Raw genomic sequence first — 23299 nt, forward strand, 5'->3', positions numbered from 1 at the left:
CACAATTCTCACGGAGCTCCGGGCCCTCGGCGGACGCCCCAGACCAACAACTACCCCGGGAAGGGCCCGTTCCGCTCAGCTGGCTGACCGCCCTCTTGTCTTGCAGCTTTCGCCATCATGATCGTGCTGGCGCTGGTGCGCATCGGGCACGGGCACCGGGAGGGGCACCCGCCCCTGGCTGACCTCTCCGGGGTCCGGAACCTGTTCGGCGTGTGCGTCTACTCCTTCATGTGCCAGCACTCTCTGCCGTCCCTCGTCACGCCCGTGTCCTCCAAGCGCCGCCTCACGTGCCTGGTCTTCCTGGACTACGTGCTCATCCTCGCCTTCTACGGCCTCCTCTGCTTCACGGCCATCTTCTGCTTCCGCGGCGACAGCCTCATGGACATGTACACCCTCAACTTCGCGCGCTGTGACGTCGTGAGCTCGGCCGCCGTGCGCTTCTTCCTGGGCCTCTTCCCCGTCTTCACCATCAGCACCAACTTCCCCATCATCGCCGTGACCCTCCGCAACAACTGGAAGACGCTCTTCCACCGCGAGGGGGGCACGTACCCCTGGGTCGTGGACCGCGTGGTGTTCCCCACCATCACCCTGCTGCCCCCGGTGCTGGTGGCCTTCTGCACCCATGACCTGGAGTCCCTGGTGGGCATCACGGGGGCCTACGCGGGCACGGGCATCCAGTACGTCATCCCCGCCTTCCTGGTCTACCACTGCCGCAAGGACACCCAGTTGACCTTGGGCTACGGGACGGTCAACAAGCATAGGTCCCCTTTCCGCCACACCTTCTGGGTGGGCTTTGTGCTGCTCTGGGCTTTCTCCTGCTTCTTCTTCGTCACCGCCAACATCGTCCTCAGCGAGACCCAGGCTTGATGGCGGGATGTGTCTGCTGGTAAGAGAGGTGGGGGCTCCCATCTGGCGCCCCCGCTCACCTTCCCCCCTGCAGAGCCAAGAGCCGGCTCCTTGCCAGGGTTCCTTGAGGCCGGACTCTCGGAGGGGACCCTCCACATCTCCGGCTGGGGGGGGTCTTCTCCCCCCACAAACAGGATTCTGCGCAGTCTGTGCTGCGCCTCACTCGCCAGGTGACCCTTCCCCCGGGGCCCCCCTGCGTGGAGCTGGCCCCAGCCCGCCGAGCTGTGCGGCCTGGGCACACGAAGACCCCAGACTCCACTCTGGGCCACGGCTCTACGCACAGCCCGTACCAGACAATCACCAGGCAGGCTCCTCCGCCGCCGGTGGGGACAGTGCTGGCACTGCCGCTGTTTATACCAGACACCACGTCCCCTCCCTTGTCCCAGCGCCTCGTGCATCCTTGTCTGGGGAATCTGCTCCACTCGTAGCCCCTGCCTCAGAGCCACTCCCAGGCCCTCACGCTGCTCCCCACGGGGATTGCCAGGGACAGACAGGGCCCACCTTCCCCTCAGGCCTGGAGTAGGCCTGGCCAGCCCCTGTGACGAGAACAGGAAGTGCTGATCGGCACCAGGTCCCTGGACTGTTGCTGTGCGGGCCCCTGCCGTGGCTGCCAACCTGTCCTGAGCTCCTGGGCCCCTAGTGACTCAGCCCAGGAGACGGTTTAAAGCCCAGAGCCTGTGATCCCAGAGGGGTCCTCTGCTCTCCTGACTGCCGCATGCGGCCCGCAGGGTCTCCTGCCGTACAGGGGGCTGTGTGTAAGGACCACGGAAGGGACCCCTCCCCCAGCCACCATCACAGTGGCTTGGGAGCTCCCTCGGCCTGAGGCGGTGCGCAGGTGCTGCTTCCCACCCCCAAGAGGTCAGGCCTGTGGGCAGCCGCAGGCTTGGCTGTCCCCGCTCCCTCTCCAGTACGAACGGTGGCTCCCTTTGAGCCAGGCTGTGGGTGCTGTGGGGTGAGATGGGGCACCATTCTCACGGAAGGAGGGGTGGGTTTCCGGCCACCTCGCCAGCTCTTCCGTGCTCCCACCCCTGTCACAAGCACACATGCGTCTGCTGGGCCAGCCTTCGTGGAAACCCAGGTGACTAGTGAACTCTGCATTTTCAATGTGCCTTCTGCTTCAGGACCTGGGGGTCCTTCCTGACCCTCCCTGGCGTGCCCCCAGCCCTGGGCCTGGCCCACCTGCCCTGGAGCCCAGAGCAGCTTGACCTGGAGCTGCCTGTCTGGGGTGGGGTCTCAGGTCCCCAACACCCCCCCCCCTTTGATTTCAGTGCCTTGCTCAGCCCACATTTGGGAACCTTCATAGCTTCCTGCACCGCGCGGTGTTCATTCCTTGGACAGAGTGACCGCACTGGCTCTCCTGGGGCCCCTGGTGGTCTCGGAAGGAGAGGGAGGAAGACCTGGGATATGTAGAAACTGGGGAGTCCATGCCCCCCGCCACGGCCTCCGTAGCTTGGGAGAGCCCGGGGCTGTGTGTGATTGGCCGTGGTCTGCGTTCTCACTCTTGTCATGCATCTTAGTCCGTCCCCAAGTATTGTGATTTTCCATCCATGTGAAAACAAGACCACCGTTCCGCATCTGCCACGGCGGCTTCTTCCTGGGAGGCCCCAGCCCCCGGGGGGCAGAGCGGGGATGGCTCCGGGGGGTGGGGAAGGGCAGGCACTCAGTGGCCCTCCCTGGAGCTGCCCCGCTGCTGGCCAGAAACACAAAACATCCGTACTTAGCCCTCCCCAGTTACATCCCCTCTTGCTTAAGGGCAAAGCAAATTAAGTCATTCTGCCACCCCAGGCTCCAAACCAAATATTGGACGTGAATTTATTAGCATTATAAAGCCCAGGTTGATTTATAGGACAGTCTGGAGGAACACAGCAGTACAGTCGGGTGCCCCGCCTCCAGCCCGGCAGCCCCGGGCCTGGAGGGACCGAATCCGCCGTGGGTGGCCACGTCCCTGACGGTGAGTCCGGGTGCTCGCCATGGCTGCTGTCTGGGCTCCTTTGCTCCTCGGCGTTCACCCGCTGTCTGACCACCTGGAGGTCAGATGAGGTCGTCTTCCTCCCTCCGGGTGAGGGAGAGGACCCCAGCAGCAGACAGAGCCCGGTGATGCCTGTTCACGCGCGGCTGCAAGCGCGTCCTTTGGGGTGGTCAGGTGGGCGAGTCGGGTCGTGACCTCCATTTTACAGCTGGGCCCCCCGGGTCAGTGGCACGGAGGGCCGAGGAGGAGGCCACAGAGGAGGCGGGGGAGCAGCGCATACACTCTACAGCCTCCACCTGGTGCCTTTCATCCAGACTGGCCCCAAGGGCAGGCGAGGCCAAGGCGGGAGTCCGTGTTCCTTTGGGCCTTGGCACCAGTGGCTCCTGCCTGTTCCCTCACCTAAGGCCAGAGAGGCGGCCGCCGGCTCATGGACGGGGCAGATGGCCGGTGACAGGCTGGGAGGCACTGCTGCGTGGTGGAAGGTGGGCCGCGGGCACCTTGCCAGGCCCTTAGTGACACAGCTGTTCTCGCCACATGGGGGCCCGGAGCAGCCTCAGCAATGGGCAGACTGAGGTCGGAGTGTTGGAGCGGGGGGGCTGCACCCCGGCTCCCGGGAATCCAGCCCTGGGGTGGAGCCTGGCAGGACCAGGCCCTGGGGCTGTGTGACCGCGCTTGTCGTGCTTGTCCCCACCTGTCCTCCACCTGGCGTCGGATTCCCGGGAAGGGCTGACCCCGGGTGGGCCGTGCTAACAGCCACTGCAAAGCTGCTCTTCTGAAGCCGAGACCCAGGACTGCAGGAGCGAGCTTTGCAAACCTTCTCCCCCGGCCCGGGGCTGGGGCTCATGGTGTCTGTGGGACAAAGGGAGAAGAGCTTCCCGAGGGCCTGGTGTGTGCCAGGCACAGTGCTGGGTGCTTTCCGCATGAACCTTGGTGTAATTCGGGGGTTGAGAACGTGGATCAAGAAGCTGGAGCTGCCGCTTGCAGGGCCGAGCCTCCGTGCCCCTCCCCGCCCTGTGTGATGGGGGGTGGGGGGGACAGGACCTGCCGCGCTGACCAGTTGTGGGAACTGAAGTGCTCAATAAAGTGCTCGACAAAGCTCTTAGTCCTGACGCTCGGCTCTCTTGTCACTTGCCAGCCATAACTGTGCTCGTCGCCACACACCCAGGAGTCACCGGAGACCCTGGTTTGGGTCCCCGGCACCTGCTGGTTTCTTAGCCTCCTGAGGAATTGTCTGTGGCAACTGCCTGCTACGATTCGAAACGGGACACTGGTCTGAATTCTTCAGGGTCTAGAGGGCTTTAGGGGAGAAAGTGGTCTCTCTCTGGCTCCAGGAACTGAAGAGCCAAACTGAGGCCCAGCTGGAGAGTTCTGGCGCCAGGACTGAAGCCCAGGTGTCCTGATCGAGGCCATCAGGCCCGCCCTTGGCGAAGCCCTGCGCCCCCTGCCCACTCACAGGCCCCAGGAGAGAGGTGGGGCGGCCAATGAGCCTCTCAGGAAAGCCGGTCAGGGAAGCAGGCACGCAGCAGCGGGGTGACACCGGAGCTCCTGCCGCTGGGACGGGTGACGGAGGCCTCCCTCCCCGCGTGTCCCACCCAGAGAAAAAGCCAGCATGGAGGTATGTGGTGTCGGGGCGGACTCAGCTTGCTCTGTGCTGCACGGACCTCGTTTATGACGACTGCTCGCCCGTGGCCGTGCGACGCGGCTCCCTTCCTCTCCCCTGGCGGGCTTTCTGCCCCCTCCGTGGTGCAGGGCCCCCTCTCGGTCCTCCCGCAGAGGTGCCGGGAGCACCACGGCTCTGAGCAGGAGGCTGGGGAGCCAGAGCAAGCAGGCTCTGAACCTGGGCGAGGCGACCTCCCTGCCTCCACTTCCCGTGGGGCTCGCTTTTCCCCAGAACACATTCCTAGAGCAGGAACGAAGCAGCCAAGAGCCTGGCTCCAGGAGCAAGACTGGCCCCTCCTCGGAGCCAGTCAGCAGCAGGCTCAGCTTCACATTTGGCTTTTAATTATCTTTCCAGTTCTTGGTTATTAATGATCTTGGGCAGTGAGCGGAGAGCAGCCTGGACCTCCAGACTCCTCCCAGCCCACCGGCTGCAGCCCTCCAGCCAGAGCTGTGCTCAGAGTCAGGAAGCTGGAGGGGTCCGTCGGGTCCGGGGGCCGGTAGCCAGCAGTTAACTGTCTCACCACCCGCCGCTATAGTCCAGGTCAACTCCCAGGGCGCTAGCCTCGAGCACTCACCTAGACCCACATTTACCACCTGTGGCTGAGACCTGGAAAATCCACAGGGCAGAGGACATGACATTGCCTGTAATGGACGGGGCCACCCATCCATGGCGGAGTCCGGCTGTCCAGCCGGGAAAGGAGCAGTGTTAGAAATTTCCCCCAGTCCAGGGGCGCCGCCTGGGTGGCGCTGTCAGTTAAGGGTCTGACTCCTAGTTTAGGCTCAGGTCATGATCTCAGAGTCATGAGATCAAGCCCCGCGTCAGGCTCCACACTCTGCAGGGTTTGCTAAAGTTTCTCTCTCTCGTAAATAAATAAATCTTAAGAAAACGTTTCTCTCACTCCACCGTTTCAGCTGTTCTCGTGCCTAAAACCAAACAAAAAAAAACCAGTTTCGTGGCCTCATCTGCAGTCATGGACTACTTGGAGCCCAGGAAACACAAGAGCTGTGTGGGGAAGGGCACAGGGCAGGGGCAGTGGCTGCTCGTGGTGTTGGCCTTGAGCACTGCCCTCCCTGGCCCCTCCCTGTTACATGGAGGTAGTTTCTGCGCTGCCTCCCCCTACTTGTCAAGGACAGCAAGGCCTCAGGCTTTCCCTGTTCACACGAGCCGAGGTCTGACGGCACCAGTCACCGTGTTTGCGGAATGAGTGGGAGAATGCAGGCTCGTTTGCAGCACAGGGTCGTTGTGGGAGATGAACGACACGAGAGGTGGGAAAGCATTGGAAATTGTAAGCAAGAGCCATCCTTCTACATGGTCCCGAAATGATGACAAGTGACAGAGCAAGGACATGGGGGCAGGGAGCAGGGCGGGGAGCCCAGAGGGAGGATGAAGGACTGAGACATCGGGCAAATTCTCTGACCTGGGGCTCTGACCCCCCACGAGGAGCCCTGGCACCAGCAGAGCCAAGCCGTGTCTGATCGCAGAAGCTGCCTGTGCCGGACTTGCAGGGCCGGCAGGTCAGTCAGGGCCCAGGAGAGCCCAGGAGGCTCCCCACAGCAGACCTCCCGTTCCCACCGCTAGCCGTCAGGCTCCCATGTGGACCCCTGGCAAGGCAGGACACCCACAGCCCCTGGCATGAGCCTCTCTTCAAGGAGATTGAAGGATGAACTGTGTCCATCGCCACCTGAGCCCCCACACTGAGCACATTTGTCACATCCAGCTCCAGGGCCATTCGGAGCTGCCACTGAATACCAAGTGGCTTCTGCTGCCCGGAGCCCACCCACGGCCTCCTCTCCCAGATACTCCTCCAGAGGGAGCTGCTCACCTTCCCTAGGCAGACACCCTGCCTGGGACACCCCCAGTGTGCTCCTATTGCCTGCAGGCTGTGGTGCGCCCCCTGCAGGGAGGCCGAATGAGGCAGCCAGGACCAGTGGGTTGTAAAAGATTTGTTTAATGCCCCCAGATGCTCTGAGAAGAAACTCCGGACAGGGAGAGCAAGGAATGGGACAGCCCTGCCCCAACCCTGGGGTTCCAGTCTCCATGCTCCCCCACAGCAGGCCCCCAGCAATCAGGACCAAGAACAGCTACGGGCGGGTCAGGGAGAGCCCACTGCTCCTGGTGATTCCAGGACAGGTGGGAAGGGCTTTGCATGTGAGAACAGCAAGAGTCCTCCCGCCCACGCCAGGACCTGAGACTGCCGAGGTCACCGAACCGACCGTGGAAGACATCTGTCGCTGGGGGCCCACAGCCAGGATTTCAAGGCAGAAGCCAGAAAAGTCCACGTCACCTGCCCCATTAACCCTGACAGCGCCAGGCAGACAATCCAGCTGACCAGGAACCACCGTGGTTGACGCCTCACACTTCTGACTCTAAGCTGGAGATCCGCCTCCAGGTACAAGGTCCAGGGAAGCCGTGTGTCCCACAGGCCACCCTGCTGACCTCTTCCAGCCCCGCACTGTCCCTGTAGCCTGTGCTCAGCCCCAGGGTCCTGCCCCTGTGCCCCGGAGGCCCCCAGGCCCCAGTGAGCCAGGGGCTGTGGCTGGCACAGGGGGGCAGAGGGGGGCACACGGCCCCCCAGCAAAGCGGCAGGTGGGCGTGGGCGTGCAGGCAGGCGTGCTGTCTGTGCGGCCAGGCGGGGACCCTGGCCCACACGCCCTCCTGGCAGGCCTCCCGGTAGGACGGCAGCCGCATCGCCGGCGCCTGCGCCAAGTGCGCGCAGGCCGGGCGGCCGCACCCCGCGGGCAGAGACCTGGGCCAGGCGAAGGCCTCCGCCACCGAGCTGGGCAGGGAAGCGTGGCGCGGGCGGTAGCCCCGGGCCCAGGCCGCGCGTAGCAGGGCCTCCCGCCGAGCCAGCTGCTCCGGCCCGAGTAGCGGCAGGTCCTCCGGCTCGGGGACCTCCGGGAAGAGCGGGAGGAAGGGGCGCCCAGACCGGTCGGCTCGAGGGAAGGAGCTGTAGTGGCAGCGCTGCGGGGACAGGGGGCGCTCTGGAAGCGCGCGTCGCTCGGAGCCCGAAAGGAGCCGCCCGCCGCGCCCGGCCGGCAACTGCCGCCGCGTCTCCCGAGCGGCCCAGCCCGACACCCAGGAGACGTCGGGCAGCGACGGCCTGGGCGTCGGGGGGCGGCCCGGGGGCTGCGGGGCTCTGCGCCCCGGCGCGGCGCGGCCCCCGCCTGCCGGTCCCCAGCCCGTGGGGCTGGGCTCGGGGGACGGGCCGGGGGTGGGCGGCCGCGGGCCGGGGCAAGCGGGCGACGGGGGCGCGCGGCGGCCGCTTCCCCAACTCTCGATGGTGCGCGCGGCGCGGTCCAGGGAGCTGCTCACGCCCGCCGTGGTCACCATGTCGCGTGCCGCCTGCAGCATTTTGAGCACGCTGGCCTGGGCCGAGCCGGCGGTCAGGTCCGGGCTGGGGGGCCGCGCGGGGCTGGCCAGGCTCTGCACCCCGCTGAAGCAGCTGTAGATGCCCTGGGTAGCCGGGGAAGAGACAGCCGTGAGCGGCCAGCCCCGCTCGGGGACCGCCCACCTTCCGGTCCAAGCACCAGCCCAGTCGTCCCTAAGTTCTAGGAAGCAACTAACATTTGTTCAGCACCTCCTCTGCGCCTGGCACTGGGCCACTGTGAGCGCAATTGCCCAGGAGCAGCTTGAGGCTCCAAGAGGTTCTCCTCCGAAAGGCACACAGCTTGTCAATAGCAGTGAGGGTTCGGACCCGGTCAGCCGGGCTCCGAGATCCTGCCCCGCCTGCGGCAGAGCGGTTCTGCTTCTCATCTGCTGTGTGATGCTGGCAGACCCTCGGTTTTTACATCGGTAAGTGGGGCTGTGGCCAGCTCTGCCTTAACTGGGTGGGTGCCCCTAAAGCAGGGGCCTGCCTGGGGCGGGGTGGCGCCACCCACCCTGCTGAAGGCCAGCAGGAAGTCCAGCCGAGGTGTGCTGGGCACGGAGTGGCGCAGTTTCCAGTAGACCAGGTGCTCCCAGGCAAAGACCAGCAGGGCCAGCCCCATGGCCACCAGCAGCATGTAGAAGACGCCGGCCATGTTGTCGATGTCCAGCTTACTGCTCATCACCTCGTTCTTCTCGTTCTGGCAGATCCCTGAGAGCCACACTGTCTCCAGCTTCTGGGTCTCCCCTGGCAAGGGTGGGGATGGCAGGGGGACACGCCCGGCTCAGGAAAGACCCTCCCAGGGCTCACCAGGGTGCCCCCCCCCCTTGCAGGACCAACCAGGGATCTAGCCCAGCGGGGGGCAGAAGGAGGGAGGTGGGGGTTGGGGGCTGTCAATGAGCAGGAAGAAAGGAAAGCACAGTGGGGGGCTGGGGTAGGTGAGATTTGCCTTTGCCATGCCCACCCCCACTCCCCCGCCCTGCCACAGACCCAGGAAGAGTTTGCTGACTGGGTCGATGTTATCATTCACTTCCAGGTGAAACTTATTGGGTATCTCCATGCCAGGCACAGAGCTGGGCGCACAGAGACGAAAGGCCTAGGTTCCTGAGGACGCCACAGCACCTTCATTCCCATCATTCTCATTCTGTGATACTGATGGAAAACTTTATCTTATGCCACTGAAGCCTCTGGGTTTGGGGGCAGCTTCAGCTGGACTGAACAGTGGACTGAACAGGTCCACAGGTTGTGGACTGCTTACACGTGTGAGCCGCTGGTACCAAGGCAAGCCTGGGCCCCAGCTCTGGGACTGGGCAGGCCCCTGGCTCTACCCTAGGTGATCTCAAGATGGAAATGGTTGAGAGGGGTCTAGAGAAAAATGAAAGGATCTGAGCCTCCTCCCATAGCCCCAGCGTGTGGCCTGAGCTTCCTCCTGTCTTCCTGCCCTTCCGAGCCTCTTGTGTAGTCCTATTGTCCACGCCCTCCTGGCAAGCCCACCCCTTCCCCAGGTCTTCAGGCAGTCCCTCCAGATACCCCCACCCACAGGCCCAGCTCTCACTCCCAGAGACCTCTTCCTGCCCACAGGCCCTGGAACTCAGAGACCAGTAATGGAGATGCTGACCAGCCATCAGGCAGCTGTCCCCGCCTCAGCTTCCATGGCCCACCCAGGGCCCCAAGCCCCCAGCAGCAGCACCCACCATCCCCCAAGAACTGCAGGAGCGCCAAGTCTATGGCCCGTTTCCAGTGGGAGTCCTTCTGCATGGCGATGCCATAGCCAGTGGTAGCAAAGACCTTGCCAGAGCCAATGGTGACCAGCTTGCAGCCCTCGTCCTTGCCCGCCATGTAGTTGAGGACAGCAGCATCATAGATGAAGGCGTCCAGCTTCCTGGGGACAGGTCAGGGGTCATGTGAGGTGGGGACACCAAACCTGGGGCCTGACAATGAGCTGGGCCATAGGAGCCTGTTGGGCACTGACCAGGAGGGATGGGTGGGAAGAGCCTTCTCTGGTTCTCCTGGGTCCTGGATACAGAAAAGAGCCCTCTCCATAGCTCAGGGGCCCCACCTACGCTCCTCTACCCCCAGAGGACAGGCCCTCTCTTCCCGGCCCCTCCATGCCCCTAGGACCGTAAGAAGGTCACAACCACCACCTCAGGCCAAGGCTGAACCCTGGTCAAGACCTCAGCTGCATCTCTCGGCCACACAGTGGGCATCCAGTTTTGCTTGAAAGTTTACTCTGTCCCAAGACCTCCCTACCCCCTTCCCCAGGAATCCTTCAGGACACCCCAGCCTCAATGTCCCCACCTTGCATCTCTTAGGAAGGACCAGAGCTGAGGCTGGCCATCAGGGAGACATATGGGTAGAGAAGTCAGAGGGTGGGTGCAGAGCGGAGGACCCACCCCATCTTGAGGCTGGTCAGGGCGTCTTCCACCGACCGCTGGTTGAACTTGACCATGTGGGTGTGCATGTCTCGGTAGTTGCTGCGGATGTTCCGCTCCGTGCTGCCATTGGGCACCGTGCCAAAGCGGAAGGGTGGGTACTGATCTTGAGGCCGCTGAAACTGTGGGCAGAGGGCAGGCGCCATTCATCACCCTCCGTCCAGCCTTGCAGGCATCAACCCTCCCCGACCCTGTCCCCTAGGCCTAGCCCTGGGGTTTGCACCTGCTTAATGAGGGCACAAGAGCCCAAGAAACTGTCCAGGCCACCCCTGTGTTTTACACAGGGCAACACTGAGGCCAGGTCAAAAAGAGACTTACCCAAAGTCACTCAGTGGACCTGAGCTCTCCACCCACACACCTCATGCCCCAGCCTCTCCTCACCAGGCTCCCAACTCCCTCCTGCTCCCTGCTCCATTTCAGGTTCCCCTCCTGGGTCCCAGACACCCCCCTTTCCCGGCAGCCCCTGCCCTCTGCTAGTGGCGGCCCCAGGACCTTCTTATCACTGAGGCCGGACACAGTGTCAATGTATTGCTCCTGGATCATGAAGGCAGCAAGGTTGGCGGTGTAGCTGGCGAGGAAGATGACAGCAAAGAAGGCCCAGACTAGGACCATGATCTTGCTGGTGGTGCCTCGGGGGTTCTCGATGGGCACCGAGTTGTTGAAGACCAGCGCCCACAGCAGCCACACAGACTTGCCGATGGTGAAGGACGGGCCCCCAGACTCTGGGAGTGAGAGGGTGAGCACAGAGGGACTCGGGTCTTCACTCTGTCCTGGGGGGGGCCCCAACCCCAGCCATCCCCACTCCAGGGCGACCCAACCCACCTTGTTTCTCTTTTTCATGTATCTGATTGGCCCCTGCTGGTTGACCACAAGCCAGAGACCTCCCCCAAGATCCAGCCTTCTCTGCAGGGGGCCCTTGCAGCCCTGAGCCCCACCCCTCCATCCCAACCCCATGGCGCCCCCCTCCCAGGTCCGGCTGAGAGCTTACTCTTGCCACTGGTGAGGTTCTGGTTGTAGCTGACCGGGCTGAAGTACTCAAACATGAAGACTGTGATGGCCACCACAGTGAGACACATAACGAACATCATCACCCACACGGAAGGGCTGTAGGGCTCTGGGAACAGAGCGAGGCGGCTCAGAGGCCTCGCTACCATCCCTCCCACCCAGAGCCAGAGCACCGGGTGCAGGCAGGTGCCCATCAGAGTGGGGGGCCATCAGCCCCGAGGACTGAGCCAAGGGGTCTCTGACTCTCAGAGCAGCAGAGCCCAGGAGAGAACACCCGCACAGAGGGAGGTCAGGCTCTCCTCTCCTCTCTGCCCTGGGACAGGATCCCATCACCCCACGAAACTTCCCTGCCTCCCACTCCCATCCACAACTTCCTTTACAAAAAGAGACTTTACACCCCGCGGGCTCTCCCCTCCCTTCCCATTCCCCAGCCTGCGAGGCCTGTAACCTGCTCCATCCCCCATTCTCCTCCCCCTCCTCCTCCCCACCTGGCCCGATGCCACAGAGCGGAGCCACCACGGGCTGCTTGCCCAAGGCATTTTCTCATTCCCTCTCTGCCCTCGCCTGCCAGCACTGCTAACTACACTCCTGGTCTGGACGTGCCCTGCCTGGCCCAGCGTGGACGAGCTGCTGGTTCTGCCTGGAATCAGGGTCTTTGAGATCAAATCTCACTCTTGATCCTCCTGACAGGGCCGGGGAGCCCCAGTTGAGCCCCAGCCCAGCTGAGCTGCTCCGACAAGTCTGCTCGATGGGTTCAGTCTCCCTGGGCAAGGAGGCGTCACTGCCGTAAGCAGGTGCCCTGATGCAATGCCCGTCCTGCAGGGTGGGGTCTGTTATCCTCTGTGTGCGGCTGAGGAGCCCTGCTCAGAGAGCTTCGGTGACTTGCTCAAAATCATGCATCAGGACAGGGATTCTCTCTGCTCCTGGCTTGCCTGTCCTCGTGGCTCTCTGCAAACCTCACACTGCAAGTCCCACTACCTCTGACAGGGCCCTTGGTGAGCCAGGACCATGGCTGCATCCCCAGCAGCTCGTGTGAGTCTTGGTACAAAGGCTGAATTCCCACTAAGCCACACACTAGCACCACTTCCCACTCTCTGGGGCGGCTCCTCCCGCTCCCTGTGGAGCTTCTCCCCAGCGTGTCCTACCCAGGAGGCGCCTCCCGAAGCCAGCCTGCCTTCCCAGCTTTCCTGCCCCCTCACAATGGCCCCCCACCCTCCTCACCGGACACTCGGGCTCAGAATGGAACACGGGCTTCACCTCTTCCCTCTGCGCCCTAACGCTCCTGCAGCCTCAGGCACCCACCGCCGCGCTGACCCCCTGAGGCCCGCCCCAATCTTCCTGTTCCCAGGCATCCCCCTCAGAGCCCGGAGCCCTCCCTGCCCACCCCGAGGCGCACCCAGGAAGGCCGACGGGGAGACGGTGCCGTTGCTGCGGGCCACCATCACGCTGATGCCCGTCTCCACGAAGGGCACAGAGAAGTCCACGATCTCGGAGCGCTCCTCGTTGATGGTGAGGGAGCCGATGGCCATGTCTGCCCGCTTGTAGTACACCTGGGGCCACGGGCGCCGGACCGGGTTGAAGGACGTGGCTCACCGGCTGGAGCACCCTCCCCAGCCTCCCCCAGCCACCCTGCCAGCACCCCCAGGCTTGAGTCGGCTGGTCCCATCTGGGGTCCTCAGAGCTCCGCTAGAAGTACTGGCCAGCCCAGGGAACATTACTGGTGACACCCCGTCTTCCCTGCGAGCTGGGACCAGGAAGCTGGGCCCAGGCCCCGCCCTGACTGACCCCCAGCACAGGAACAAGGCAGTGGCTGAGCAATATGTGGGGCCTGGGGTGGCGAGCCAGCAGGGGGGGTGGGCTCAGGTAGACCTCGGGGCGGGCCTACCTCCCCGATCATGCCGTTCCACACGCCCCGAACCCTCTTGCCATGCTTGCCATTGGTCACCAGGTACAGGTCATAGGAGAACTTGACCACCTTGGCCAGCTTCTTGAGGATGTCAATGCAGAAACCCTTACAGCAAAGCTTGGTGTAGGGGGCTGTGTCACCGCTGCTGCCACCAAGAGACCACCAGAAGTCAGAGCCCGCAGCTCCTCCCGGTTTGGCAGATGGCCCCCAACCCCCCTCACCCAAGCACAAACCACACACGGCTGCCATCGCGCGGCAGCACACAGCTCACACGGGGCCTTCCCGCACATTCTCGCGGACCTGAAGGTTTGGTTGTTCTGCCTGCGGCAAGGCACAGTGTTGGGCACACAGCCGCCCGTGCCGGGGTCAGGGCTCTCCACAATGACAAAGGGCCGCTCTTCCAGCGTGGCCACTGTCAGGTGCCGGCTGTCCACAACAGGCTGGAGAGACGCGCTATAGCGAGGCCACACCGGGTACTTCATGTGGAGGACGCCATGGTCCCAGCGCCCCACCTGCAAAGGGTGACCAGCTTCAGCCAGGGACCTCCAGCCCAAATCTCCCCACCCTCTAGGTGGGGCCTCTGATGGGCCCTGCCAGGGCCAAGAATCCCCCTCCCTAACCTAGGGACATCCGGGGCAGGAGCACTGGGGGAGCAGGAGAGTTGGGTCAAGGCGCTGGTCATGGACCAGAAGGGAGGGCTCCCTGCAGCCCCCTCCCAGCCTCCGGTCCTTGCACTTTTACAATCTAGACTCCAAAATGCTGCTGGTCTGCAGCAACATCCTGGAGCCCAGACCTGAGCCTGTCTCTCCCCACTCCCCCGACCCTGACCTCAGTATAAAGTCCTTCCCCCCAGTACTCAAGGCCTTCCCCACTCATGTCCACCTGACCACTTTCACCCCACTCTTCCTCCTCAGCCGCCACACCCCAAAACCATCACTTAAAAATGCCTCAAACCCTTCTGCCCTTCTGTCTACATACACCAGGCTAGTCTCCCTTCCTGATGGGCTGCCACTCAACCCTCCAGGGCACAGCCCAAATGTCCCAAATTCTTCAAATCCTTCCCCAGCTCTCTGCTTGGAAGGTAGAACTGATTTTTGGCCCTTCTCTGTACCCTCATAACGCTTTGCACTTATCTGTCCTCAAGCACTGATCTCCCCGAATTCTATTTGTTCACATGTCTGTCTGGCCAGCACAGCTGTGGGTGAGTCCCTCAGGGGCAGGACTAGGTGCTGAGCCCTTGACAGGTTCTATGGTGGAGGGAGGTGAGGGTCCGTGGGAGCCCTGAGCCAAGGGTCCTCACCCACCCTGATGCAGTGCAGATGCCTCAGCCTGAAGGACAGAAGGGACCCTCTGCTCAGCTGTGGGACAAGAGGGGCTGGGGACAAAGTGAGAGGATACCAAGGAACCCCAGGCTCACCCCCTTCTCACCATCTCCCAGAGGCGGTGGCGGTTGAGGGCGATCACAACCATGGTGGGCTGGACCAGGTACCCACCCGGGCTGAAGGAGAAGTCTCGGCCCTCCCAGGTGACATTTAGTAGGTGCCTGCGGTGGGGGAGAGAAACCAGGGTGTCCCTGCAGCCCTGCCTAGGACCAGAGGCCCCCTCCCCCACCTTCTACCTCACCGCCATCACCACCACCAGGTGTCACTGACTGTGACCTTATTCCTGTATTGACACACGCCCTCCCCGATCCCCCACACAGCCTCACACCTGGCTTTCTTTTTCAGTTGTGGAAACTAAGCTCAGAGAGGTGAGGTAACTTGGCCCCGGGGCACACAGCTAGTGGGAGGTGTGGCCAGCCAACCCAAGCTCAGTGCAGCCCAGGTCCCTGGAAGCACTGTGCCCCCTCCCATGCCCTCGGCAGGTGCCCACCTGTAGAAGGCCTCCCGGGCAGGGCTGACAGGCCCAGGGTGGCCACGGCAGTCCCCAGCCGGGGAGGGCAGGGCACCATGCTGCCGCTGGTAGCTGTGGGCGCCCAGGGCCAGGATGGCCACGCCGTCGCGAACCTTCTGGCGGAGGCTGAGGCGCCAGCTCTCGGTGACGACGCTGATGAGGCCCACGGGGAAGGCGGCGGGGGGCGCGTCGGTGCTGCCCAGCGCCAGGCTGGGCACCAGCCACACGTGTCCGGGCCCCACCAGACCGGCCTGCGCCGCCTCGGCGAAGAGCACCTCGGCCTCCTCGCGCGAGCAGTAGGCCACCAGCACCGGGGCGTCGATCTGGCGCAGCAGGCGCTGGATGTGCGCGCGCTGCCCGCCCGGGCCCAGCTCCAGCGTGAGCACGTCCAGCAGCCGCCAGCTCAGGTAGCTGGCGTCGGCCACGGCGCGCACCCCCTCCAGGAAGAGCGCGTGCCCCGGGTGCAGGCTGGTGATCACGGCGAACGCGCTCCAGTCGTACTCCTCCAGCACCTTGAACAGCACCTGCAGCTGCTGCTCCAGGGACACGCCCAGCTGCAGGAAGGCGGAGCCCGGGTCCTGGGGGCGGGGCGGGGGCGGGGCCTGAGTCGGGGCGGGGGCGGCGCGCCCCGCCCCAACTGCCGTTCCCGCCCTCTGTCCCGACCGAGACTCGGCTCGTCCCGCGAGCCCCTGTGCCGCAACACCTGCCTCCCGCCCCCGACGTGGTTCCTAACCCCTGCTGCCCGTTAGAATCACCTGAAGGGCTTTTAAAGCCTCTCGAGCGGCCCCCCACCCGAGCAATGCTGGACCCAAGACCCGCGGCGTCCGCTGCCCCCGCGGAGCTTGTTGGAAATGCAAATTCTCAGGCGCATCGCACACCTGGGATCAGAATCTGGGGATGGAGCCCAAGAATCTGTATTTTAACAAGCTTTTCAGGCGATTCTTGAGCCCGCCAGTTTGGGAAGCGCTGCCTCAGACCCGCTGAATCAGAACCTCAGAGATGGGACCCTGCGCGTCTGTATTTTTCTAAAACCCTGTTAAGGCAGAGAACCACCATGCTGAGAGTTACTGTCCGGTCCAAAGGTAACTGGGGAAACAGCATCCTCCACGGAGCCCTGGGGATGAGAAAGTTCCTCCTCTCCACCATCTCCACCATCACAAATGCAGAGGGCACTGCCGGCTGGAGCCTGAGCTAACACAATCCATGCCCCCGGCCCCCAACTGTGGTCTCCCTGCTGACCCTGCAGGCTCCCAGGATTTCACCACACTACGACTGTCCCAATCTTTTTAAAAAGCAAATCCAGGACAACCCTACAGGACAAGTAACCCAGTTCCTCCAACAAACAAATTGCAAGAGAAAGAGAGATGCAGGAGGAGCCTACAGATGGAGGCTCCGAAGCGGCATCAGCCAATCACTAGTGGAAACCGGATTTGTTTCTTGATTTCAAGCAAATGCATTTCAGAATAAGCATTCAGATGTTTGTGAAACAGTGGGGGAAACTTGAACACTGCCTGGGTAGTTGATGGCGTTAAGGAATTTTGTTTTTTAGATGAGATCATGGATGGCGGTTTCGTTTTTAAGCTCTTATCAGAGATATACAGAGAAGTACTTCCGGATGGGACAATAAGATTTTGCCTCACAATGACACAGAAGAGGGGGGAGTCGGTGACGCAAGGGTGGGGCAGGGTGGGGTTGGCAGAGGCTGGATGGTTCCTGAGGTCATTATACTCTCCTATGTAGGCTCAAATTTCTCCATAATAAAAAGTAATCATAAAAGAAAGGCAAACCAGATCAGTCTCTCCCCTCGGCATCATCTTGCACCCCTCACCCCATTACTTAGGATAAAAACCAAGTATCTTCCTGTGTGCTCAGGATCTCACCTTCCTCTCCAACCTCCTCTCAAGAACTCCAGCTCCTTCCACCTGGCTGCCATCACACCACCAGATGACTCGGGCCGGAGCACTGTCCCCACTTCCCCAACCCCCACACAACGTGCCAACTCTCTCTCATCCTCCATGCCTTCAATATGATTTCTAAAGAAACCTTCTCTGACCAGCCCCCTACCCAAATGGGGGCCCTCTTCGACCCTCCCGGCATCCTGTTTTTCCTTTAGATCACTGGTGATAGCTGAGACTGAAGACGAATGTGCGTTTGGAACTTTCTCCCCACAGGATGCAAACTCTGCGAGGGCGCGCCTTCACCATGCCTGGGACGGTGACCTGCCACGGGATGGTCTCCCTGCCGGTCAACTGTATCAGCTTCTCTGCCCAGCCTGCCCCTCTGCTGCTGGGTCTGGAGCTTGACCGAGGAAGGCCGGAGAAGCAGAGATCAGAGAAGTGGGACCAGGGTTGCCCACCAAAGCCAGAGATGAGCTCTCCACCCACACCCCCTCATCCAGACACAATGTGAAGGCAGCCCAGAACGTTTATCTTCTAGAACATGGGAACAGCATTCCCACAGCTCGCCCATGTCACACCCTCAGCCCCCACCTCCCTTTCCCAGCGGCCCAGAACCTAAGTCTCTCCCTGCACCAGCCTCAGCCCCACTCCCGCAGCCCCAGCCTGGCTCCCGGCCCATGGGGTGAGAGGACATGAGTTTGGACAGGCACCTTGGGGGTGAGGACCACAGCCGAGCCCCCACTGATGCTGAGGATAGGCACATGGGTCTGGGAGGAGATGAAGTCCAGGATCTGCGCCACGGCCTCGGTGCCCACGTTGTCCTCAAAGACAATGCCGTGGACGCGCGCCGCCCCGAGGAGCCCGCAGATCTGGGTGAGGAGGCTGCTGGGGTTGGTGTTGTTGACGCCCACGGTGAGCGGCTGGATCTCCAGAGGCAGGTCCATGAAGCTCTGGGAGGTGAGGCGGGTGCGAACTTGGGCGTGTGGTGGCCCCGAGCTGCCGAACACCACGGCCACTGTCACGGCTTGCTCACCCTGCCCCGGGCCCAGCCCTGCCCAGGCCCCGAGGAGTGAGGTGAGCAGCAGGGCCGGCCCCAGAGCGCCACCCATGTCCACTGCGGCGTCCTGCAGGGAGAGCGGGACCACAAAGAAAAGATGAGCGCAGACAGGAGGTGGAAGCCAGAGTCAGAGACACACACCCGGAGGGAAAGAAAAGAGGGGAAAATCTCCCTCCACAAAGAAGCCCAGAGAGGGAGGGACAGCCAGACACAGAGAAAGAAGAAGAGACAGGTTAGCTGAGTGTCCCCAGCGCAGCCTGGAGGGGTAGGGGCTGGAAGGATGCTGCGCCCCCACCGGTGCTTATTACTTCCCTTCTGCTGCTGAACAACATGCTTGACTGGAAAGGCCAGACCTGAAAAGGTTAGTCTGGTGTCCAAGTCCGTAGATTTGAGTCAGACCTGAGTTCAAGTCCCAGCTGTGTCACTTATTAGCTGTGTGATCCTGACGACGTCACTTAAGTAGGTTTTCTTGCAATAATCACGAGACGTACCTCACAGCGGCAAAGAGGCTGCCCACTGCTGTCAGCGTCCTCGTCTTAGCGGCGACAGCCCCACATCCAGGGGAAGGAAGGCAGCTTCTGTGACGCTCCATGCCCTACTTCCATATTCTCCATCCTAAACCAAACCTAACATCCAGAGGACCCTGCTCTGTGTGACCCTGCGTGGCACAGAGACCCCTCTTCCCGGCCACCAGACCACCTTTCCTCTGTGGCCTCAACTAGGAGCAACCATTCCACAGGAGTGCAATACCACGGACTTGGTCGGGGTTCAGGGTCTCCTGAAACCCTGAAACCCACATGAGCTGCCTCCCCAGTCCATCGCCACTGGGCAAGATTTTTTTGACCTAACCCAAGGGCGTGACGTGTATCCCCGCTAAATAAACATCATGGCTTTGGATTGGAACCAACAGCCAAGCCGGTGAGTGCTGCCCACTGATGCAGCGCTCCCTCCCAGCTGGCCACCGGCCACAGCTACGCCACCTTCTCCATCTTCATCACAGCCCCAGCGAAACCTCTGAACGGGAGAGAGCCAAAGGGTGACCAGGGTGAACCTGGTTTAATCTGGGCTGAGAAGACAGCATTTTTGGCAGGGGAGGGAATGAATGCTCACTTCGGGGGGCCTTGAAATCTCCCCCTGTCCCCACCTCACCATGTACGGTTTCCTAGTACGCCGACCTAGACTATAAGCCCAGAGACATGTGTGAGTCTGGGACTGGAACCTAAACCATGCCAGGCCACAGGACACCTCAGCTTCTACCAATCAGGGACCTCAAGTTACACCTGCAAAGGGCACTGCTGTGCTTTCTTCTCCCTCTCCCAGAACTTTCTGTGCCCATCTCTGCCCACAGCCCACTCCCGGTAGGTTCCCTGCCTCTGGGGACAGCCCCAAGTCTGCCTCATCTCTGCCTCCCAGCTCTGAGCTCCACGTCTGTGCCGTCCAGAACAGCAGCTGCCAGTCACAGGTGACTGTGGGCACCGGAAATGCGGTTCATCTGAACAAAGGTTCGAGGTCAGTGTCAAATACATGGTGGATATGGAAGACTGAGTGTGAAAAAAAGAATATAAAGCATTTCATGTATATTCTTTATATTGGTGACATGTTGAATAACAGTTTACATACACTGAGTTAAACAAAATATACCACTAGAACTAATTTCACCTGTGTTTTTTTTTTACCCTTTCTAATGTCGCCACTGGAAAATTTACAATGACGCCTGCAGCTCTCATGTTGCTTCTTTCACCCACTGAGCCACCCAGGCGCCCCTCATGTTGCTTCTTTTAGACAACATGACTCCAGAGGTAGGAGCCATGCCCACCCCTGGCTCCAAGGGGGCACCACCCCAGAGATTCCCTTGATGGGAAGGTGTCCTCGGGCTTCGGGCTTCGGGCTGAGAAGGCGGGTCGTGCCTCTCACCAGGAGTGATCACACAATACCTTGGAGGGAGGGGCCCCATCCGGCAAGGCTCTCTGAGCTTCAGAGGGCAAAGGGCAGGTTCAAAGAGATTCAGAGCCCAGAGTCTTGTCACCACAGGACATCTAGCCTCCCCCACAAGGCAGGAAGGTCATACCCCAGCCTTGGCGCCCCAACCTGTTCCACCTCCCATCCACCTCACTCCCCCTCCCACCCCCCTGGTCTGAAACATTGTCCTGGCCTCTCCACCCCTCCCGACACAGCACAGCTGCTCCAGGGTGCCCGCAGAGGAAGTCCAGACACCTTGATCCCATAACTAAGGCCCCCCATAAACACCGGGACACCAACCCATTGTCTCCCCTACCTCTCCTGGGCAGGGAAGCACCCCGCTATGCCGCTTCAGTGTTGGGCATCTATGTCCCCACTCTCTCGCGGTCTCCCACCTTTCACTAATGGGCTAAGTAAATGAACACTGGGACAGTCGCAACGGTCATTCCTCTGAAACCTTTGGCATCACCTTGAGCTCAGTGAGCACCGGCATGTGCTTAGGGCTCTTCTAGCCGACACTCAGCCCCTCACCCCCATTCCCAGGCAGGCTCCCCACCCCCCATGTGCGCACATGCGCACTCACATCCCAGACACTAGTGGCTCCCCCCTCTCCCAGGCCAGGAGCTTTGGCCCCAGGAAGGGGCCCCGCCCACCAGCTGCTCTGCTTCAGGGGAGCAGGGGGACCTGGGCTGCTCTGCCGGTTGTGCCCACTGCCCTTTGGCAAGCGGCCTCTACTCTGCCGTCGGGTTTCCTTCCCTCCGACTTTTGCTGAGCTAAATTCCGAACCCAAGCGTCAGGGAAGTAGACCGCCACTGCATCTCGCTCCCACTGGCGCCGGCACCAAAGTCTCCCTCCAAGATTAACTCACCCCCTCCCCGCTGATTCCACCCCGGCCCCCCGGGGGGCGCCCCGCCCCCTCCCCTTGGCAGGAATCTCTTACACTCGGGCTGTGAAGTTCGGGGTATTTTTAGGCCGGCGATAAATAATTCATAGGGAACGTGGCATCAGGCTCCCCCCGCGGGAGGACGGGGCGCGAGCGGCGAGAGCCACCGTCACCCGCGGCTCAAGGACACTCGCGATGCGGCGGCGGCGGCGGCGGCGGCGGCGGCGGCGACTCCGGGCTCCCGGACCCGTGCCACGCCTCCTGGCGGCCAAACTGGGCACCACGTTCGCGCCCCCAACCGCGCTGCTACACCCCACCCCCTCCCCGCAGGTGTCGCGGGATCCTAGGCCCCCCAAACCACTCATCGCAAGCCGCGCAGGTTGTTGGCGGTGGAGGACGGAGCTTGCCAGGCCGGCCGGTCTGTGGGCGGGGTACCAGACCTTGGGGCGAACCCAGAAATCTGGTTTCCAGTCCATCGAGTCCCCTTCACGCTCCTATCCAAATTCTTAGTTCGGAGTTTAGGAGCAGACTTGAAACGGACTGGCGCAGCCAGAAACTAGACGAGCAGCAAGATAGAGCACATGAGCCTTCCTTGATTTCCCTGAGGCCTGGGGTCGGAGACTGAGCCAGGGCGGTACCACCACGGGAGGGCTGGGGGACTGAGCCAGAAGTCCCGCCGGGTGAGCAAGGCTGGGACCCAGGGTGGTGAGAGTGTCAAAAAACTCCGCCCAAAAAAGCTGGGATCCCCGCTTCGCTCACCCAGAAGGACCTTCCTATGCGTCCTGGGGCGCACCCTTGGGGGTTTTCTGGCTGCCTGGTGCCTTGCCTTCACAAGTCCCTGGCCCTGCCCTCCTAAGGCCTGGGCACGAAACGCCTTCCGCAGCAGGAGGCTCCGGCTTTCCCTTCCCCGCCGTCGGGGATCCTCGTCGAAGCCCCGGGAGACCTGAGCACCCGCTGGCGCGACAGCCAGGGCCCAGCGCTCCGGGGCTCACGGTTCCCCCACGGTCCTCTTCGTCCAACCGTCCCTTTGCGCCCTCGGAGCCCGGGTCCGCCGGGCGCTGGGTCGGTACTCGGCCAGACCCCACCACCCCGTGAAGCCCGCGCTGATTCCCTGAGGTCAGAGGACGGAGCGTTTTGCCGCGCAGAGGAGCGGGAGAAGGAGAGCTGGGGGTGGGGGTGGCGGAGAAAGGTCGAGGGGACTCGCCGCGCGGGAAGGGGCGGGGGTGTCAAGGGAGAGGCGCGCGGCAGGTGCCCCGCAGACCTCGGGAAAGCGGGGGGCCGCGCTCCCGGAGCCGCCGACAGCCCCCTTTCGTCCTCTCTGCCCAGGCCCTCTCCAGCCCCCTTCGCGCAGTGGCGGCCCCCGGCCCCCGACCCAGCTCCCCGCCCCGGCGGCTTCCAGCAGCAACAGTTGCGGGGGCCGGCGGCCCAGACTCCCGCGTCCCCGCACCGCCCCTTCCCCCGCGGCGCCGCGACGCCCCGAGAAGGAGGAGCTGGAGGGCTCGGCGACCCGGGAGACAAACGTCTTGGGCGCCTCACCCCGCGTCCTTCCCTCGCGTCCGCCGCGCGCCTGTCACCTCGGCCTCCCCGCCTCCCCTCCCCTCCGCCCGCCCGGGTCCGAACCCCAGGCCCGGTCCCCGAGGGTCCGGGTGCCCGGCCGCCCCCTCCTCAGGCTCCGCGCGCCAGCCAGACTGTCCCCGGGAGTCCGCGTCTGTCTCCGCCGTCCTTGCCCGCGCGGCGCCCGAGCCCAGCCCCAAGTTGGCGGCGAAGTTGGCGTCCCCCGCTCGCCACCCGCCACTCACCGGGGGGAAGGGGCGCTGCGCCCGCGCCGAGAGCCCGCGCCGGCCGCCTCCCGCGCGCTGCATGTCCCGGCGCCTCGGCGCCCGCGCGCTGGCGCGCTTCGTCCTAGCTCGGCGGGCACCGGAGCCCGGGCAACGCGGGGCCCGGGTCCGTGGCGCGGCCTAGCGGGCTGGCCCGGCCCCGTCCCCGCGCCCTCCCGGGGTCCGCTCGTCGCCGGGCTCCGTCCCAGGCTGGGCTGCACCGCGCGCCTCCGGCTCCCAGGGCTCGGCTGCCGGCTGTGGCGGAGCGCTCGCCGCCGCCCGCGCGGGCCCGCCCCACCGGGGCCCGCCGCCTCCGCCCCGCCCCGGCCCGCCCCGCCGCCCGCTCCCCGCCGCTCCAGGCCCCTCCTCGCCTGCCCGCGCGCGGGACGCCCGGGGTCCCATCTCCCTTCTCCAGGACTGTGTCTCCACACCCGACACTCGGGGCCAAGTGCTGCCTGGGGGAAACCCGCAGCCTGGCTGGAGCCCTGGGTTCGAGCCCACAGCTCACGAGCTGTGTGACCTTGGGCCAGTTAATTCCGAGGATCCCTCA

General features: G+C 63.1%; 2 protein-coding genes across 4 annotated transcripts in view; one reads left to right on the forward strand and one right to left on the reverse strand.

Moving 5' to 3' along the window:
* TMEM104 (transmembrane protein 104) overlaps positions 1-3984 on the forward strand; it is a 53958-nt gene extending 49974 nt beyond the window's left edge. For both annotated transcript variants that reach the window (XM_082705093.1, XM_082705092.1), the window contains exon 10: positions 107-3984. In XM_082705093.1, the coding sequence (XP_082561219.1) occupies positions 107-867 (761 nt within the window). In that variant the 3' untranslated portion in view covers positions 868-3984. The remainder of the gene's footprint in view (positions 1-106) is intronic.
* A 2467-nt stretch (positions 3985-6451) lies between these two features.
* On the reverse strand, positions 6452-23015 carry GRIN2C (glutamate ionotropic receptor NMDA type subunit 2C). 2 transcript variants are annotated; one of them, XM_082704578.1, is made up of 13 exons: positions 22732-23015; positions 17744-18157; positions 15115-15713; positions 14671-14785; positions 13543-13754; positions 13222-13384; positions 12733-12886; positions 11320-11445; positions 10824-11053; positions 10293-10453; positions 9594-9781; positions 8414-8646; positions 6452-7988 (listed from the first exon to the last, which is right to left on the reverse strand). In XM_082704578.1, exons 1-13 carry the CDS (start codon positions 22792-22794, stop codon positions 6888-6890), a joined length of 3759 nt encoding a protein of 1252 aa, XP_082560704.1. In that variant the 5' UTR covers positions 22795-23015; the 3' UTR covers positions 6452-6887. The 2 variants fall into 2 exon arrangements, with proteins under 2 accessions (XP_082560704.1, XP_082560703.1); XM_082704577.1 differs by having other exon boundaries at positions 13222-13387.
* Between the last annotated feature and the right edge of the window lie 284 nt (positions 23016-23299).

The sequence above is a fragment of the Mustela nivalis genome, assembly GCF_964662115.1.
Source record: "Mustela nivalis genome assembly, chromosome: 17".
Taxonomy (NCBI): Eukaryota; Metazoa; Chordata; class Mammalia; order Carnivora; family Mustelidae; genus Mustela; species Mustela nivalis.